Here is a 19,464-nt window from a genome sequence, read left to right on the forward strand (position 1 = left end):
TTTTTTTTTTTGGTCTAGAAACATAGTTGATGTTTTTACCCTTATCAGGTTGATAAGGAAAACAGCTAGGAAGTTTAACCATAGGTCAAAAATCTCTCTCTTTCATGCAGAGAGAGAAAGGGTTCTGTTAACACTTTTCCTATACTGACTCTTGTGGAAATAACTTCTAACTGAATGAGCTCATTCATTGATCGTGCTAGCCAACCTTATCACATCTTAATTATAGCACTTCCTCCTACAGAGAACCCAACAATTTGGTATAGTACATTCTAGATAGAGTCTGTTACTATCTAATTCTGGGATTCCTGCTCTTTTGGCCACATTTATCTCTTATGGCTTACGCTATATTATTTATTCTATTTAAATGTGATGTTAGTAATATTTCAACTTCATCACTTTAATGCAGCCATCTATGGATAATTAATTGGAAATCTGTGCTATAATTTTCCTTTTAGTCATAGTCTTCCTGGCTCATTCTGTTTGCCTACTCAACTGATGTGGGCATGCCTCTATCATTGCCTGTTAGTTTTGAATAAAAAGCTTCTGTAAGCACCTGGGCACCAGGTCAGAGAATTTCTCCAGGCTTGCCTTCCTGTCATCTGTCTTAAAGGGCCTCATGAATGTATTCCCCTCTTCTGGACCTGATTATCATTAAATCTTAGCTCCTTTTTCTTGTCTATTTCTATTTGGACTTGGCAGTAGGACTTTGTGCTGTACCTTGATGCTACTTTGGTAACATATGTGGCTGCATCCAGGATTGCACCTTGGTTTCATTCAGCTGCTAGAGTAGATAAGAGATGCCATACTCTTACATTCACCTATGGTCCTCCATAATATCATTTGCCAGGGATATTGTGCCATTTCCCATCTGAGCAAGTACAGAGAAATCCAGCAATGAGATGCCTAGCTGTTTGGCTCACAAAACTACAACTAATGCATTACTGTGTATCTCATTCCAGGGTACCTGGATTGACAGTTAAATGCCTAAGAGAAAATAGCCACATATGATCAAAACATAAACCCAGATTTATAAAGGAAACACCTACAAGGGCTGACTTAATTTTTTCTAAGAAAAACCAGAACATAGCAAATGGTTATGGCACAAATGTATGTATGTAGATAGAGAATGCAAAGCAAAGGGCATCAGAAGGAATGGGATTAATTGAGAAAGGTTTTCTCAAGGAGGTATTGGGTCTTTGAACTTGATCTATTAGATCACTGTAAATCGCTATAGGTGAATCACTAAGGTTGAAAGAGTGGCATTGGCATGGCCAATTGGTGAAACTGGTTGTGGCAGCAACAGATTAGAGGGGAGAGAGAAATTGGATTCTGGTCATCCATGAATATGTGGCTAGGAGGTAGGTGGGTAGGAGTGAGGAATTAGGATTTCTGCCATATTCTGGCATTTTTATGAAGAAAAACTTTACCGTAAAACAGTGACAGAAACACTGCTGGACTCAAGCTCTCTGATTTGGATTCTAAGTTTTTGGAGCCTGCTGTGACTCTTCCCTCTCGCCCTCCTGCTCTTGGAGGAGTGGACTCCCAGCATCACCTAGGCTTGTTGTAATTAGGCATTTCTAAGGAGAACAGGATACTAATGAAGAAATAGTAATGTAATCCTTGGAAGATTTGCATCTCAGTAAAAGCAGCTGGCCCTTGATCATGAATGGCTCATTTGCCATGCTGGGAAAAATTAAAAAGGAGATGTCCTTCCTGGCTGGATACTGGTGTCTGCTTATACATTTTGGTATTTCTCCTGCCTCCACTATCAGCACCATAACTGCTGAATCCTCAATGAGTAAAGATGCTTCGGTTATTCTATTTCTCTGCTATTATTGCCTCGGTTATTTTAAATTTTGTAGGAATCATTATGAATCTGTTTATTACAGTGGTCAATTGCAAAACTTGGATCAAAAGCCATAGAATCTCCTCTTCTGATAGGATCCTGTTCAGCCTGGGCATCACCAGGTTTCTTATGCTGGGACTATTTCTGGTGAACACCATCTACTTCGTCTCTTCAAATACGGAAAGGTCAGTCTACCTGTCTGCTTTTTTTGTGTTGTGTTTCATGTTTTTGGACTCGAGCAGTCTCTGGTTTGTGACCTTGCTCAATATCTTGTACTGTGTGAAGATTACTAACTTCCAACACTCAGTGTTTCTCCTGCTGAAGCGGAATATCTCCCCAAAGATCCCCAGGCTGCTGCTGGCCTGTGTGCTGATTTCTGCTTTCACCACTTGCCTGTACATCACGCTTAGCCAGGCATCACCTTTTCCTGAACTTGTACATACGAGAAATAACACATCATTTAATATCAATGAGGGCATCTTGTCTTTAGTGGTTTCTTTGGTCTTGAGCTCATCTCTCCAGTTCATCATTAATGTGACTTCTGCTTCCTTGCTAATACACTCCTTGAGGAGACATATACAGAAGATGCAGAAAAATGCCACTGGTTTCTGGAATCCCCAGACGAAAGCTCATGTAGGTGCTATGAAGCTGATGATCTATTTCCTCATCCTCTACATTCCATATTCAGTTGCTACACTGGTCCAGTATCTCCCCTTTTATGTAGGGATGGATATGGGGACCAAATCCATTTGTCTGATTTTTGCCACTCTTTACTCTCCAGGACATTCTGTTCTCATTATTATCACACATCCTAAACTGAAAACAACAGCAAAGAAGATTCTTTGTTTCAAAAAATAGTGGAATTTCGGTAAACCATACCTAGATTCATCTGATGGTTTGGGGGCAAGATTTTCTGTTTGCAGTTTTCCCAGTAGTCTGAGGAATTCAGTTTTGTGATTGCTGATCTGACATCGTAGGCTTTTGAGTGCCTGAATTTCAGTTTATTCTGTAATCTTTTTTTGGTATGTAAGTATTTTAAAATAAGGCACATTCTGTAAGAAACTTTCTTGAGGCATTATTTATCATGTATTTTGCATGACCATTGACTCCATGGATCATGGAAATCATCACATTGTTTCATTGTCTATTGAAGAATAATGGGAAATTCTTCCAAATTACAGAATGCACTGGGGTGCACGTGATGAGTTAAATGTTTGTGGTTTAGCTGAGGAGGCCTGAGTAAGGGCTCAGCAGTGGATAGGTGGTCACTGGGAGCCACTGGACTGATGAAAAGCAGAGGAAGGGGGTTCAGTGCAAAGAGAAAAGGAAAAAAGGAAGGCTTCAGAGAGAAAAGAAGGAAAGAGAAAGGTGAAAAGAAATAGGCATACACTGGGCTGGGCTCAGTGGCTCAAGCTTGTAATCCCAGCACTTTGGGAGGCCGAGGGAGGCGAATCACAAGGTCAGGAGATCGAGACCATCCTGGCTAACACGGTGAAACCCCCTCTCTACTAAAAATACAAAAAAAATTAGCTGGGCGTGGTGGCAGGCACCTGTAGTCCCAGCTACTTGGGAGGCTGAGGCAGGAGAATGGCGTAAACCCGGGAGGCGGAGCTTGCAGTGAGATGAGATCACGCCACTGCACTCCAGCCTGGGCAAAAGAGCGAGAATCCGTCTCAAAAAAAAAAAAAAAAAAAAGAAAAAGGAATAGGTGTACACTCTGGGACAAGACAGAAAGTGTCCTCACACTTGCTGGGTAATAGTAACTGAGCTATTCCTATCAAGAAACCCTAAGGTTTCTAGGCTTGTTCTGGAAAAGAGGATATTGCCAGAGTTGGTAAGTAGAGGGAAGTCATTAGTATTTAAGAAACTGAATCAAGAATGGTTCCAAAAATCTTAAAATCCAGAGAAGCCAGCCTAAGGTCAAAGGCAAGTGCTAGATAATGAAATTAACACCATATGAACACAAATTTACAAAATTCTGTACCTCACCATAGGCTATGGAACTCAGTGGAAAGCCAAAGAAGCACTGGACACGTAATGGGAGTGCTTGACTTGTGGTGAATTTATTTCATCTGCTTATACATTTGTGCACAGCACAGTTCTTCTCCAGAATGTTGTTTCTGTGGACGGGACAACAGGACTGTGGCTCCAAAAGAACAAGAGTCTGAAGATGGGATGTTGACAAGTTTTGGAATGTGAATTGGGGAATCATAATTTGTATTTATTTAGGTTGTTTTGGTGTTCATAAAATGCTTATGTAATATTTACATATGTCAAATAAGTCTTAAAATTTTATAAATTACATGACTTTTCTCATTCTGGCCACCAGAATCTTGACTGCAATATTCAGTAAAAATTACCCAAGCCAATGTTTTGTGCTATGAAACCTGGAGGTATTCATCATGTTAAATCCTAAGAGAGATAAAAGGATTACTGAGAGTGATTAAATGCACACTATGTCTTAAGAACGCTAAATGAGTGGCAGAAACCCTCATTGGTCCCTCAGTATCTGTTCTTTCTCCTCTCTTCCATAGTAATCAAATCATTAGCTGTTCAGAATTTTGGCAGCAAATTTCATTATTGCCATGTATGTGAGCAGAAAAGATGTATATAATTTCTAGGTGGTGCTTCAGAGCAGTCCTGCCTTCCCTTCTTTAATCTTTTCTTCATTACTCCCTCCATGAGCTGGAATGCTGACATCATGATTGTCTATCTTGGACAATGCAGATGAGGTGAATGCTTGGGATAGTGGAGTAATTCTCCATCCTAGAGCTGGCTCCATGGTTCTTCACACTGTGGACTTGTAACACCAGCTCTGGACTGCTCAAGCCTGAACTCCAGGACTGTTGATGAGAAATCAGTCTCCATTCTTTCAGGTGCTGGATTTTTGGTCTCTGTTACCTTAGTCAAATAATCTGTGCTATACTTTAAATATATACAATAATATATATCTTTATGATGAAATAGTGTGTATTTACCATCTTATAGTCAAAGAACATTTTTATATGACCTACCAGGTGAAGTTGAAATAAAACCTGCACATGTGGTATAATACCATTTTTTTGATAAAAATGTGTACATATGAAGAAAAGTGTAAAAGGAAATGTATAAAAATGTAAACAGTAATTATTTTAGGTGAGAGGAATCAAGAAATTTTTTTGTATATTCCAAGTTTTCCATAATGAACATTTTTATATAATCAAAAATATTTTTAAATATATAATGTATATAGTCTGTCTGTCTGTCTGTCTGTCTGCCTGCCCGTCCGTCCGTCCGTCCGTCCGTCCATCCATCCACCCACCCACCTCCCTACCTACCTACCTACCTACCTACCTACCTACCTACCTAAAAGACAGAGAGGGAGTTGTGAGGTCAACATCTAGTTTCTTCTCACTAAGAAAGGTAAATGAATTGTTTTGCTTTGTCTGGATTCTTTTTATTGTATTGGCAAAGTTCTGCCAATTTGTCTCCTGTTTGTCCTACACTGTCTTCAGTTTTCCCCTCTCTGGGTTGGATGTGTTGTCTTTGTGTTAGGACTATTTTTGCTGTTTGAAGAAAGTCTTCGGTCTTTGCTTAGGCACTTGCCCAAAGTCTCCCTTGGGCACAGTTTTTAAGAATGCTGTATGTTTAGAGTTTTGCTGGTTCTAATATGCTCTGCTAAATACCCACCACTAAGTACTTATTAACCAAGGATTTAAAACAATTTGGTTTTTGGTTTGATTTTTTCAAGACACATAACTTAGAGGCTCTCTAATAAAAATAATATCCCACATACCCCTCCCTTTCCTGCAGGAGGCAGAGCATAGAGGGAAGTTAAAAACTCTTTCTTAAGAAGTCACTTTCTGAAGTGGAGGGCAGGTGTCAGGACAGTGTACAACCTCATGAAACACCCACCGTGGTAACCAGAACTCAGGGTCATTGCCATTTGACTTTTAACTGCTACACGCCCAATACTGTATGAGCTACATTTCCACATGTTATTATTTTAGTTGGTCATAACCTCCTCTTTGGTAAGGTAGCTATTATTGTCTCCATTATATAGTTGAGAAAATTAAAGCCCAAATAAGCCATATGAATGGTTCATAATAGCAGAACTAGGAAGGAATAGATCCAGAGCTTCCAGCGTAGTCTCTGAAAGTATGAAATTATTGTGGCTGCTTAGTTTCCTTAGCTGAAATGAATGTCATGGTGTCATATAGACTCTGGGCTTTTAGGCCTTGATATTTATATGAGATATGTTTTTAGATGAAAAAGTAGTAACATTAAAGAAGAAAAAATGATTAGATTTCTTTTGAATATTGCTACTTGGGAAGGAATGGGCCAACAGAAATGTAATGAGAAGGTAGATACAATTTCTGTAAGAAGTAAATGAAATTCTTAAAAATTTCAAGGATTTTGAAAGCTTGTTTATATCGCTTAAATTTCACTTAAACATTTCTAAACATGTCTGGCTTTGGGTTTCCCTTATCTTTGTTACTAGCATTCTGTTGATGAACCATTTTCAATTGTTAAAAAAAAGGGAAAAAATTACTGGAAAGGAGTCTTTTAAAGCATGAACGGAATGTAACTTTTAAGATAGCGTCAAAAGCTACAGTCTTCAGGTGAAATTGACGCTTACTGAAGGCATTTAAAATAAATTTTCCAATAATATAATTTTTTTTACAAGTTAAAGCTAGAGATGGATCATCTAGTCTAGTTCACTGGTTCTCAAAGAGGGCCGGGAGGGTGAGAAGTATGTCAGAGTCCATTGGGAATTTTTATTTTTCACATTTTATATACAGTGTCTTCATTCCTTCTGGGTGTGGGAGTGGAAGGGGGAAGTGGAATTTGACAAAACTTCCTAGGGATTTGGATATTGTGGTCTAAGGAAAGGCGCAGATATACGTTTATTTCTGCCTCTAAGAGAAGACCCCCAAGGTCAGTTTTACTCCATGAGGAAAAAAGTGTGAAAAGAAATTCCATGTTTGTATAAGAATTTGCCTGGCATAGAAATTAACAAGAGAGTGATATGGGTTAATGGGGGTGGGAGAAGAGGAGAGGAAAGGGGAGACACGAGGGTAAGGTCAACAGCAGGAGAAGGGGTGCAGTCTGTACACCCTCCCCTCCATGCCTGGCAGAGGTGTGAGTCAACATGACTTCACCACGGTGTGATTGTCCGCTGTGTTATGTCTGTGTGGATATATGGGGTCTGTGAAATGGAGTGACTGTAACTCTGCCTTGAGTCAGCAGGAAGGAGCCAGGAGCCCCGGGCAAATGACTGGGTGTGTGCACAGCTAGCTTGCAAATGAGACATCTAAACACAGGTGCATACTTGATTGGCCTGACATTTCTGACTTATTTTAAATATGGAAAAATTATTTGTCTCAATTTTGCTGCTTTCACAGATGGGACAATGACTGTGGTTATAATGATCTGAACTCCAGGTACCTTAAGAGAAGAAATAGCTAAACATTGATATTACCCAGAAAAGACCTCTCCTAACTCCCACCCACCCCTTTACATCTTTGACTTCTATGTGTTTTAAAGGCCGGGATTAATCAGTCTCTTATCTTTATTCATGCTTTCCAGACATTCTGGGCTTGTGCAGAACTGGACACCTGTGTCTAGAATCAGTAGCTCAGTTCATCCTGGATTTGCATACTGTGAATAACAGACTTCAGGTGCTTTCTGACTTTATTGAAAGTAGTAGTTAGGGAGAGAAATCACCAGGGAAGGAAAGAAAAGTAACAGTAATTAGACTATTTGGGAAGCAACAGCCTAGGTAATTTGTTTTATCATCACAATAGCTCTGTGAGGTAAACATTATTATCATCATTTTTATAAAGGGGGAACTGAAGCTCAGAGGGGCTAATTGGCTTGTCTAAGGACCTAGCTGCTAACTGGTTGAGTTGGGAACACCCCTAAATCTGTCTGACTTCAAAACACATTGCCTTTCTCTGCATGGGCACAAGTGCCCCATTGATTAATACATCTAACAGAAAGCTAATCTTGAGGCCTGTGTCCCATTGAGAGCTGGTACTAGCATGAACATGTGAACTCTTTGCCTTGGATGGGCAGGCACCCAGAAAGCCCTGTCTGTAGCCTGTGCTGCTTGACCTTTTCCTTAGCTTGATTTTGCAATATTATGGGAACGTCTCAGTGTCTTCTGGATGTGTACAATTCTCACTGCTAAATGCTAAAAATGTAATTATTATATCTGAGTTTTATTTAAATTTTTAAAATGTTTTATTTCATTTTGTTTTCTAATATTTTATAGAAAAGTTGCAGAATGAGTACAGAGAGTTCAACTATCATCCTCACCCAGTTTCTGCTAATATTTATATCTTACCATAACCATGGTACAGTTGCATTTAGTATCTCTAGTTTGTGTTGGTTTCTCAGCTCCATTTAAAATTACCTTGCCAGTTTTAAAGATTACTATCCGGGCATTTTGTAGAATGTCCCTCAATTTGGGTTTGTCTGATATTTTTCTCTGTTAGACTGAGGTAAAGTGCCCTACTCATCACGTTAGGAGTTCTGTGATATTAACATGACTGGTCACTGGTGATGTTAACCTTGATCACTCGGTGAAGGTGGTGTCTGCCAGGAACATTGTAAAGTTACTATTTTTTCCCCCATTTCCACACTTTGTTCATTGGGAGCAAGTCATTATGTCCAGTACAAACTCAGAGGGAGGGGAATTATGTGCACCTCCTGGAGGGTTTCCCACATTTTGCCTGCTATAGTTAAAAATTCTCAGCCCTCCAAATTTCATATTCATAAAAGCACACAAAAATAACTCCCCGGGCCGGGTGCGATGGCTCACGCCTGTAATCCCAGCACTTTGGGAGGCCGAGGCGGGTGGATCACGAGGTCAGGAAATCGAGACCATCCTGGCTAACACGGTGAAACCCCGTCTCTACTAAAAATACAAAAACTTAGCTGGGCGTGGTGGCGGGCGCCTGTAGTCCCAGCTACTCGGGAGCTGAGGCAGGAGAATGGCATGAACCCGGGAGGCGGAGCTTGCAGTGAGCCGAGATCGCACCACTGCACTCCAGCCTGGGCGACAGAGCGAGACTCTGTCTCAAAATAAATAAATAAATAAATAAAATAATAAATAACTCCCCCTCTTTCATCTGCAGTCCCCTCACTAGCCCGCTTTTACTCTATTCACTCTCCTGCCCTGAATAACGTTGCCGGTGCTGGTAATCTTCCTCGGGGTTGTGATCTTTGCTGCATACAGCAGCCTCAGTGTAGTTTGTGCCTCCTGCTCTCTCTGAACGCCTAAATTGCGGCACCAAAGAGGCCGCAATGACTGGTGAGCAAGACTCCTCTTCCTCATGTTTTGTGAGGAAGGAAGCTGGCAAGACTATGAATTTGTGTACATTTATAAATTGTGTTCCTGTTACACATGCTTATTAAAAACATACTTGATCTGTTCAGTTTCTGAATATCTGAACTAATTCAGCTCATTAAGGGAATTTGTATACTTAGGTCAACAGCTTCTACAGAGGCGTTGCCTTGACGCCATCTAGTGGCAATATAGGCACAATTCTGAGAAGCATTTAAAAAAGTCTTGAGTACAGGAATACAGGTTTGCAAGAGAGATGTAGAATAGGGGATGGAAGATGGAAGTGAACTGAGTCTGGTAGCAGGACAGGGTGGTTATTTGGGTGAAAGTGCCAGGTTTTGGAAACCAATGCTTGTTCTTTGTTTCATTCTTTTTAATATTCTTATTATAGACTGCTCTGTTGACGCTGAGTGTAAAGCCCTAACTTGCCCCTATGAGCGTCTCTTTGGATGCTTGCATCCCGCTTGACCTTTCATCAGCTTTCTTTTCTTGGTTCAGGTACTGCTAAAGTTGCTGAGGGCTCAGAGCAGTGGGGAATAGGAGCATGAATACGATAGACTTTGGTAGGAAGAGTTATGGTAGTATTATGGCAGACACGTTTTGGTTGTGTCAAAAGTAAAAACCATACTGCTGCTCTGGTGAAGTGGATGGCACTGAGGCTGTCACTCTCCACATACACCCCTTCATTGCAGCTCTTGGTGTGGATGCTGATAGGCTGAACAGTTCTGTGTGGAGATGAAGTAGCAGTCACGGTTCACAGATTTCTCTCCTGCCTCACCTCTCCTAGAATTTATTATTCAGCAGTTGGTATTTATTCTGTCTTCTCCTTATTTTTGCTTGTTTGCTCACCCTATCCTTCCCTTTGTTTTCATTGTCATTGCAATAAGCCTTTGCATAGGTGTAAATATGGCTCTCATGTTTATATATTCAAATTTCAAACATATTGAAACCATTGATTATTTGCCTTGCCCACCAGAACATAAGCTGCATGAGAGCAGCAACTTTGTTTCTTTCCATTGTATCCCAAGAGCTTGGAACAGAGGACTGGCACATAGTAGTCATTAATAAATATTGGCGAAATAATTGATAAATGTCATGCTTTCCCTTTTTTTTTTTTTTTTTTTTTGAGACGTCGTCTTGCCCTGTCGCCCGGACTGGAGTGTAATGGCATGATCTCGGCTCACTGCCATCTCCACCTCTCGGGTTCAAGTGATTCTCCTGCCTCAGCCTCCTGAGTAGCTGGGACTACAGGTGTGTGCCACCATGCCCAGCTAATCTTTGTATTTTTAGTAGAGACAGGGTTTCACCATGTTGGCCAGGATGGTCTCGAATTCCTAACCGCAAGTGATCCACCCACCTCGGCCTCCCAAAGTGCTGGGATTATAGGCGTGAGCCACTGCACCCGGCCCATGCTTTCCCTTTTTATAACATGAGGTGCCTTGCATTTGCCACTGTTTAAATTCTCAGACTGTCTTACTTAGGTTTTGTGGAGTTAGGTCGGGTGGAAGTAGGATTTCAGGAGACTGTGCTCTAGGCTGTCTGGATTTTAGTTCTTTCCTTCGGAAGGCCATTTGGTAATTGTGTCTGTACCTGATCTCAGATCCCAGGCCAATGTCAGGTAGATGTAACTGAAGGTGGGACTGTTACCTTCAAGAACATTTCTTCTGGTCACAGCTGTAACATCTTTACCAGAGAAGGGATTTCAGACAGTAACAAAACGGAGTGGTTAGAAGTGAAATGCTCTGCCATAATACTGATACCATCCTCAGGGATTCTGACACAGCCAGGAGCAAGATATGTTCATCAGCACTGAAGCAGGGCACCTCCTGATTCAGCAGTGAGACCCTCCCCTCCCCAGCCATGCTGGCGGCTGCCCTAGGATTGCTGATGCCCATTGCAGTGGCTGAATTTCTCCTCGGCCTGGTTGGAAATGGAGTCTCTGTGGTCTGCAGTTTTAGAGGATGGGTCAAAAAAACGTAAGGAGTCCCTATAAATCCTCATGATTCTGGTAAGTAGCCACTTTCTCCTACTCAGGCTGATCATGTTGGACGTAAGTCTGTTTCTACTTTCCCAGAGCAGTGGTTGGCTTTACTATCTGAATGTCTTCGAGTCCTGGTAAGCCAGGCCAACATGTGGTTTGCCACTTTCTTCAGTGGGTTCTGCTGCATGGAGATCATGACCTTTGTCCCGCTGACTTCTTGTAGCTGAAAAGGCTGGGTTTTTGTTTTTTGCTAGTGTCTTTCAAGATCACTTTTTATTTCTCAGCTCTTGTTGGCTGGACCCTTTAAAAACCATTAACAGGAAACAGCAACATCCTGCATCCCATTTTAAATCTGTTATTTTTATAGATTGCAGTCCAGTGAAGGAAACTGATTGCTATTTGTGATGTTTCTGTTCCACTTGTCTTTTTGTATAGACATCACAGGAAGATGGAGGACCACACAGCTGTAAGGAGGTGGCTCAAACCAAGGTGCTCATTGCTCTGAACTTCCCCCTTTACAGGGTTTCTGCCTTGGCCAGCCACTTTTCCATGACCTTCTAATCTCCCTCTGATCTCACCATTCTTGCCATCTCTGCAACGCTCATGGCTGTTTATACTTCACTTCCGTCTATTGTAATGGTTATGAGGAATCAGACTTGTCAGAGAATTCTGTAGGAGATGATATGTACATGGAAATCCTAGAGGCCATGACTTGGGAGAAGGATCTAATCAGGCCCTTAACTGTATCACTGACAACAGTAAAAATAACTGTAGATTTTAGAAAAATGAAATTTTTATTCTCAATTCTCCTCATTTCTTCTTTGATTTTGAAACAAATTGAAAGGGTAACATGAAAAACAGGCTAGAAACTGGAGCTTATTGCTCTCTAAGCAATGCAAATAACATCATTTTAATAAACTACAGAAGTCAAAACCGAGTTTTCATATTTTGCATGCAAAGTATCACATTTTAAAAAATTACTGCAGATAATCCAGTTTTCTTTGCCAATATGCTATGTTTTTGATAAAAGGAAGTAGAAAATAACTATAGTTTGAAAATAATGTATTTTAAAAAGAGGTGAGCCTGTATATTTTTTAGGCAAGCACTTTTCTTACGGGAATTCGCTAAATTATTATTATTATTATTTTTATTCATTTATTTTTTTTTTTTTTGAGACGGAGTCTTTCTCTGTCCCCCAGGCTGGAGTGCAGTGGCGCGATCTCGGCTCACTGCAAGCTCCGCCTCCCGGGTTCACGCCATTCTCCTGCCTCAGCCTCCCGAGTAGCTGGGACTACAGGCGCCCGCCAACACACCCAGCTAATTTTTTGTATTTTTAGTAGAGACGGGGTTTCACCGTGTTAGCCAGGATGGTCTCGATCTCCTGACCTCGTGATCCGCCCGCCTCGGCCTCCCAAAGTGCTGGGATTACAGGCTTGAGCCACCGCGCCCGGCCGAATTCGCTAAATTATTATCTCAATTTTCTATGCAGTTTAGCCTCTCAACACCGGTAGTAAAGTAGTCAAAAACCTATCTTTAGATTTTTGGATACTTTGTTTTTTTTTGATGCCGGACTAGCTTTCTGGAAACATGTCAGTTGGCTACCAGGATCGGTGGCAAATTCCACTGCCAGGCTAGATTGGGGCAGGTGGGGAGAGAGAGGCACTATGTCTCTATCAGAAAGTCGCCGAAGAAACACTGTTTTTGGACTAGTTCAAGCCTCATCTAGATTTTTAGGCCAGTAGAAGATCGTGACCTTCTCTGCCCCTCCATAGCCTACAGCCAGAGTTTTAGAGTACCAGGCCTTGCAGCTGGGTGGAGATGATGTACAATGAATGCTACCTGGAGGCAGGGACTGTGTATTATAATGGCGCTGTCCCCTGTGCCTAGTACACTGTAGTTTGACACGAAATAAGCACTCTGTAAATTTAATCTGAAGGAATGGAAATCTAGTCCTACAATCCATTCAGTTATTAATAGAGCAACTGAGGCCCAGAGAGGGGCAGTGGCCTGCCTGCCTACAGCTTCGTAGAGAGTTCTCAGCATGCTTACTTTTTTTTTTCTTTTTTTGAGATGGAGTCTTGCTCTGTTGCCCAGGCTGGAGTGCAGTGGCGCAATCTTGGCCCACTGCAGCTTCCATCTCCTGGGTTCAAGTGATTCTCCTGCCTCAGCCTCCCGAGTAGCTGGGACTACAGGCAGCCACCACCACACCCGGATAATTTTTTTATTTTTAGTAGAGATGGGGTTTCACCATGTTGGCCAGGCTGGTCTCGAACTCCTGGCCTCAGGTGATCCACCCGCCTTGGCCTCTCAAAGTGTTGGGATTACAGGTGTGAGCCATCATGCCTGGCCCAATGTTCTTTTTATGAAAATAAAGTTTATTTTTTTATATAGCATATGAGCTTATAACTGGCACTGTATAGCACCTGAGCATGTTTTGATTTGGCCTTTCTTGTTGAGGGGCCTTGTTACGTTATATCCTGGTGTCTAGACTTTGGCCCAAAACCTTTGAGATGGAGAGCCAATGTCTGTGGTACTGTTTGCAATCTCTGGTTCTACACTCAGGGTTCATTCGTGTAGATGCAAATACAGATGGTATCATAACTTCCAACCTCTCTGTTCCTCATCACAGCTGTTCAGTCTCACTTGAAGACAGTTTACAGAAGGACGAGGCCAAATCCAGATTTTGTGGTGTGCAAATTTACCCTGGTGTGTTATCGCTACCAGGGGATCTGACCTCAGCCAGGAGCAGTGAGAGCCTCCTCTCCCCAGCCATGCTGAGCGCTGGCCTAGGACTGCTGATGCTGGTGGCAGTGGTTGAATTTCTCATCGGTTTAATTGGAAATGGAGTCCTTGTGGTCTGGAGTTTTAGAGAATGGATCAAAAAATTCAACTGGTCCTCATATAACCTTATTATCCTGGGCCTGGCTGGCTGCCGATTTCTCCTGCAGTGGCTGATCATTTTGGACTTATGCTTGTTTCCACTTTTCCAGAGCAGCCTTTGGCTTCGCTATCTTAGTATCTTCTGGGTCCTGGTAAGCCAGGCCAGCTTATGGTTTGCCACCTTCCTCAGTGTCTTCTATTGCAAGAAGATCACGACCTTTGATCGCCCGGCCTACTTGTGGCTGAAGCAGAGGGCCTATAACCTGAGTCTCTGGTGCCTTCTGGGCTACTTTATAATCAATTTGTTACTTACAGTCCAAATTGGCTTAACGTTCTGTCATCCTCGCCAAGGAAACAGCAGCATTTGGTATCTCTTTGAAAGCTGGCAGTACCTGTATGCATTTCGGCTCAATTCAGGAAATTATTTGCCTTTAATGGTGTTTCTTGTTTCCTCTGGGATGCTGATTGTCTCTTTGTATACACACCACAAGAAGATGAAGGTCCATTTAGCTGGTAGGAGGGATGCCCGGGCCAAGGCTCACATCACTGCCCTGAAGTCCTTGGGCTGCTTCCTCTTACTTCACCTGGTTTATATCATGGCCAGCCCCTTCTCCATCACCTCCAAGACTTATCCTCCTGATCTCACCAGTGTCTTCATCTGGGAGACACTCATGGCGGCCTATCCTTCTCTTCATTCTCTCGTATTGATCATGGGGATCCCTAGGGTGAAGCAGACTTGTCAGAAGATCCTGTGGAAGACAGTGCGTGCTCGGAGATGCTGGGGCCCATGATCTGGGAAGAAAAGTGTGGTCAGGGCACTCTTGGGGCGCTCTTTTGATAGCTCTCTATAAGGAAGCTGCCTTCCATGTCTTTTAAGATTTTCCTTCTTTTACACCAACTTAATGAATGAGCAACAGAAAATACGGATCAAAACCCAATACTATTTCTCTTTTGGCAGTGCAAAGTACGTTTTTTTAAATGTACCACAGAATTCAAGGCTAGGGTTTCATGTTTGGTAAAAGGTATTATATTCTCTCTACATATAGCAAATAATTCATATATAAATGATGTTTTTCCTATTATAGAAAACAGAGATTAGGAACAATTCTGTCTACACATAGCAAAAATTCATAGATAAATTGTGTTTTTCCTAGTATAGAAAACAGAGATTAGGAACAATTATAGTGATCATTAATTTTTATGAAATTTTACCTATACATTAATGTTAGTCATTTTAGATATGCTTTTTAAAAAGTATCAAATAATTTCCCCATTTCTCTGCTGTAATGAATCTAATTATCTAATTGAAAAACAAAACAAAACATCTTTATATTTCTGGAAGTTTCTTTGAGCCCTAGCCTTGGCTTTCAGAGTAGAAGTCAGCTCACACCTGTAATCCCAGCACTTTGGGAGGCCGAGGCGGGCGGATCACGAGGTCAAGAGACCTCCTGGCTAACATGATTAAACCCCGTCTCTACCAAAAATACAAAAAATTAGCCTGGTGTGTTGGCAGGCACCTGTAGTCCCAGCTACTTGGGAGGCTGAGGCGGGAGAATGGCATGAACCCGGGAGGTGGAGCTGGCAGTGAGCCGAGACCACGCCACTGCACTCCAGCCTGGGCAACAGAGCGAGACTCCATCTCAAAAAAAAAAAAAAAAAAAGCAGAATAAAAGTCAGTTGGATGCCATGATCTGTATTAAGCTCCAAGGCCCAGGAAGTGGAGAGGGGCAATATGAGAGTGAGGGGCACTTGCTTCTGCTTAAAAAAAATAGACTGCTTTTGCAGAGGTCATGCTGTCTGCTCTTCAGTCATTTAGACATTTTGCCTGTCTCCTGTGGCCTCACCACAGCCTACAGTCAGAGTTCTAATGTGCCAGGTCTTTGAGCTGGAGGGAGATCATTTAGAATGCCAGATCCATGGCAGCAGGAACTGGGTCTGTTTTTATTTTCTCCCATGTCTCTGTGACTAGAACACTGCCTATCGCATAATAAACGCTTAACAAATGTCTTGTAAATGACTGAGTAGCTGCGCTAACTGGTTTTACAATGCCTCCTTTGTAATATAGGTAGAGAGACTGACGCCCAGAGAGGGGCAGTGGCCTGCCCAGGGTTTCATAGAGAGCCTGTGGCAGTGCTGGGACTAGAGCTGTTTCTTGACTCCAGGTCCAGGGCTCTTTCCTTTACAACATGCTACTTTCCTAACGAGCTAGCTTTGTCCTTCCCTCCTTGGAACCCCATGCCTCTTTCTACAGACCCTTCTACACACCTCTTTCTCTACCTTCTTTCTAGCCTTCTTTGTTTCAGTTCCAGGGGGATCTGAAATCCAAAGGACAACACTTGATGTTCTTAAACATTTTTTTTTTTCACTTCCTATGGATCATACTAACCTACTTTCGTTAATCTATTCTCTCAAACATATCTTTTTCTTACCTGAAGCTGAGAATTGAGGTACATGCTAGGCACATGTGGATATTAGTCATCACACAGGGGGAGACTGGTTCCACTGTCACTGTGAGTTGTGTGAGGTCAAGTACCATATTTTGTGTCCTGGGAAGGATCATATTCATTCTTTTTAAATAGAAAGGTGCTTCTGCTTGGTTATATTTTTGTTAGTAGGATGAATTTTCATTATGCCATTTCTTTTTACAGATGTCCTTTGTGACCAATTGTTCTAATAGTGACAATAGTATTTAACATTTGTATTGGGCTTTACATTTTACCAGACAATCTCATATTTAGTCCATTATCTCATTTGATTTTAATAGCAACTCTATGCAGTTAGCAATTTTATCCCCAATTCACAAGTGACAAAACTCAGGCTGGAGTGATGATTTGCCCGAGATCATGAACTTGTAAATAATGCAGATGGAGCAGACCCAAATTTTTTGACTCTGAGTCTTGTGCTCTTTCTAGTAAATCCTAAGTATCTCATTGTTCATACTTGTAAGACTTCAAACTAGGATTAGCCTGTGGAACTTCCCTCAAGTTTATGAGTATTTTTACACACATGCAACAAGCAACTAATCTTTCAAATTTGGTATTGATGGGATGCCTGGGTGCTAAGATCCAAAATCACAACAGATCAAAGTTTATGATCTGCTTTTCTTAGTGGCAAGGTATGGAATCAACCTAAGTGTCCATCAACACATGAATAGATAAGGAAAATGCAGTGTATACATGTATGTGTATCTGTTTCATTTTCTACTTTTCTGTACTGTTCAAATTGTTTTTAGCTATGCTCAAATATCACATTTTAACATTTGAGCAGATAAAATGTAGTGCACATATGTATGTGTATATATGTATACATACACACAATGGAATATCATTCAGCTTTAAAAAAGAATGAAATCCTGTCATTTGAAAAAATGTGGATGAACCTAGAGGACCATTATGCTAACTGAAATAAGCCACATACAGAAAGACAAATACTGTAAGATCTCACAGACGTGTGGAATTTCAAAAAGCCAAACTCACAGAAGCAGAGTAGGATGGTGGTTGCCAGGGCCTGGGACGTGGGGGAAATGGGGAGCTGTTTGGTTTCTGTTAGGCAGAATGAATAAGCTCTGGAGATCTAATGCACAGCATAGTGACAATAGTTAATAGAACCATATTATCTACTTGAAATTTGCGAAGAGAGTAGATGTTAAATGTTTTCACTAACAACAACACAAAGATAATTGTGAGGTGGTGGATATGTTAATTTGATTGTGGTAATCATTTCACAGTGTATACATATGTCAAAACATCATGTTGTGTACTGTAGATATATACCATTTTTGTCAATCATTCCTCAATAAAGCAGAAAAAATTATTGTATTTTCCACATCACCTTTTGGGATTTGATTTCCTTCTTTTTCTATACACAATTTACCTTATGGTGCGTATGAGACTGCTTTGTGTTTTAGCAAAGAAACAAATCCGAAGGCAAATATATACTCTTGATGGATTCCTATGTAATTGAATCTTTTATAATTTGCATTCTTAGAGTTGCAGCTGGATCCATGTGTGCATGTGTGTGTGTGTGTGTGTATGTAGATATTAATGGCCTTACATTTAATTATGTGATATACTTTGTGGTGGTGTAGCCGAGAGGAGACGTGAAATGTTAAAATGTGATATATAAGCATGGCTAAAAGTGATTTGAACAGGACAGAAAGGTAGAAAATGAACAGCAATGTTTTTCCCTCCCACCTTCCATTATTAGTCCCACTGCCTTAATTGTATCTTATCACTTGTGTTAGTTCTTTTAGTGGTTATTTTTTACAACTCTAAATAGTAAGATTTTGGCTCTCTTACTTGTCTTATCAGCTATAAACTGGAGCCTTTGGGTCCCATTCATCAGGTTTGGGGATTATCTCATTTTACCCCTGATCCATTTTCCTCTCCTAAATTTGATTAGTTTTATTTTGTCATTCTAACAGTCATTACTTTTACAATTGTAAGTAATATATTTTCTACACTGCTTTTTTTTTGTTTTTTTTTTGAGACAGAGTCCCGCTCTTTCGCCCAGGCCGGACTACAGTGGCTCTATCTCGGCTCACTGCAAGCTCTGCCTCCTGGGTTCATGCCATTCTCCTGCCTCAGCCTCCTGAGCAGCTGGGATTACAGGCACCCGCCAGTGCGCCTGGCTAATTTTTTTTTGTATTTTTAGTAGAGACGGGGTTTCACTGTGTTAGCCAAGATGGTCTCGATCTCCTGACCTCGTGATCCACCCGCCTCGGCCTCCCAAAGTGCTGGGATTACAGGCATGAGCCACCATGCCCGGCCTACACTGCTTTTTTGAACCATGCCTTATGACGGTATCCACAGAGTCCCGATTATGTAGGAGGAAGAAATTAGTGCTTCACCTGTCCTGCACTTCTCCCATATCCCAACTTCTGTCACCTCTGGTATCAGTTATAAACAACACAGTCCAATTTCTTATGACTTCAGGAGAAAATACACTTAACCAAAAGGAAATTGGCTAGATTATAGGACCAAGGAGAAGGCTGGAGAATCAACCTCAGAATGGGAACCAAGAGGGGTTAAATAAACAAGAACACAATCAAGTCACGCTACAGGGACTGATGCTGGCACCACCTCTCCTGTTCAGCTGTCAACACTGTGTTCTTGACACTGCCACTGCCTCTGAAACTGTGTCTCTTTGAGCCATCCTGGGTGGGATTTTTGGCTGGCTGATTCTAGATCATAGGCCTAATCTAGCTGACAGGCCCTGGGGTGAGGAAAAGCCTGGTTTCCCTTTGGCTTCTGAAATTTGCATTTTAAATTAGGTGAAATAAATTATTCCACCATTGAATTAAGCAGCAGAATGGGTACGGCTCCTGGTGTGGAATTGATGCACTGGAAGGCCAGCTCTAGAACTCTCGCAGGAGATATGGTGAAGTAATAAAGATATGGGAAATTTGAAAGCAAAGCAATATGGCAC

The 19,464-nt window shown here is 41.5% G+C and overlaps 2 protein-coding genes across 2 annotated transcripts; both read left to right on the forward strand.

The window, feature by feature from the left end:
• The first annotated feature begins 1,804 nt into the window (after window positions 1-1,804).
• TAS2R4 (taste 2 receptor member 4) lies at window positions 1,805-2,704 on the forward strand. Its single transcript, XM_055281468.1, has one exon. The coding sequence runs from the start codon at window positions 1,805-1,807 to the stop codon at window positions 2,702-2,704; it is 900 nt and encodes a 299-aa protein (XP_055137443.1).
• An 11,079-nt stretch (window positions 2,705-13,783) lies between these two features.
• TAS2R5 (taste 2 receptor member 5) lies at window positions 13,784-14,934 on the forward strand. The gene has a single exon (XM_055281469.1). It carries the CDS (start codon window positions 13,929-13,931, stop codon window positions 14,826-14,828), a length of 900 nt encoding a protein of 299 aa, XP_055137444.1. The 5' UTR covers window positions 13,784-13,928; the 3' UTR covers window positions 14,829-14,934.
• The last annotated feature ends 4,530 nt before the right edge of the window (window positions 14,935-19,464 follow it).

Source organism: Symphalangus syndactylus, chromosome 6 (assembly GCF_028878055.3).
Source record: "Symphalangus syndactylus isolate Jambi chromosome 6, NHGRI_mSymSyn1-v2.1_pri, whole genome shotgun sequence".
Lineage (NCBI taxonomy): Eukaryota > Metazoa > Chordata > Mammalia > Primates > Hylobatidae > Symphalangus > Symphalangus syndactylus.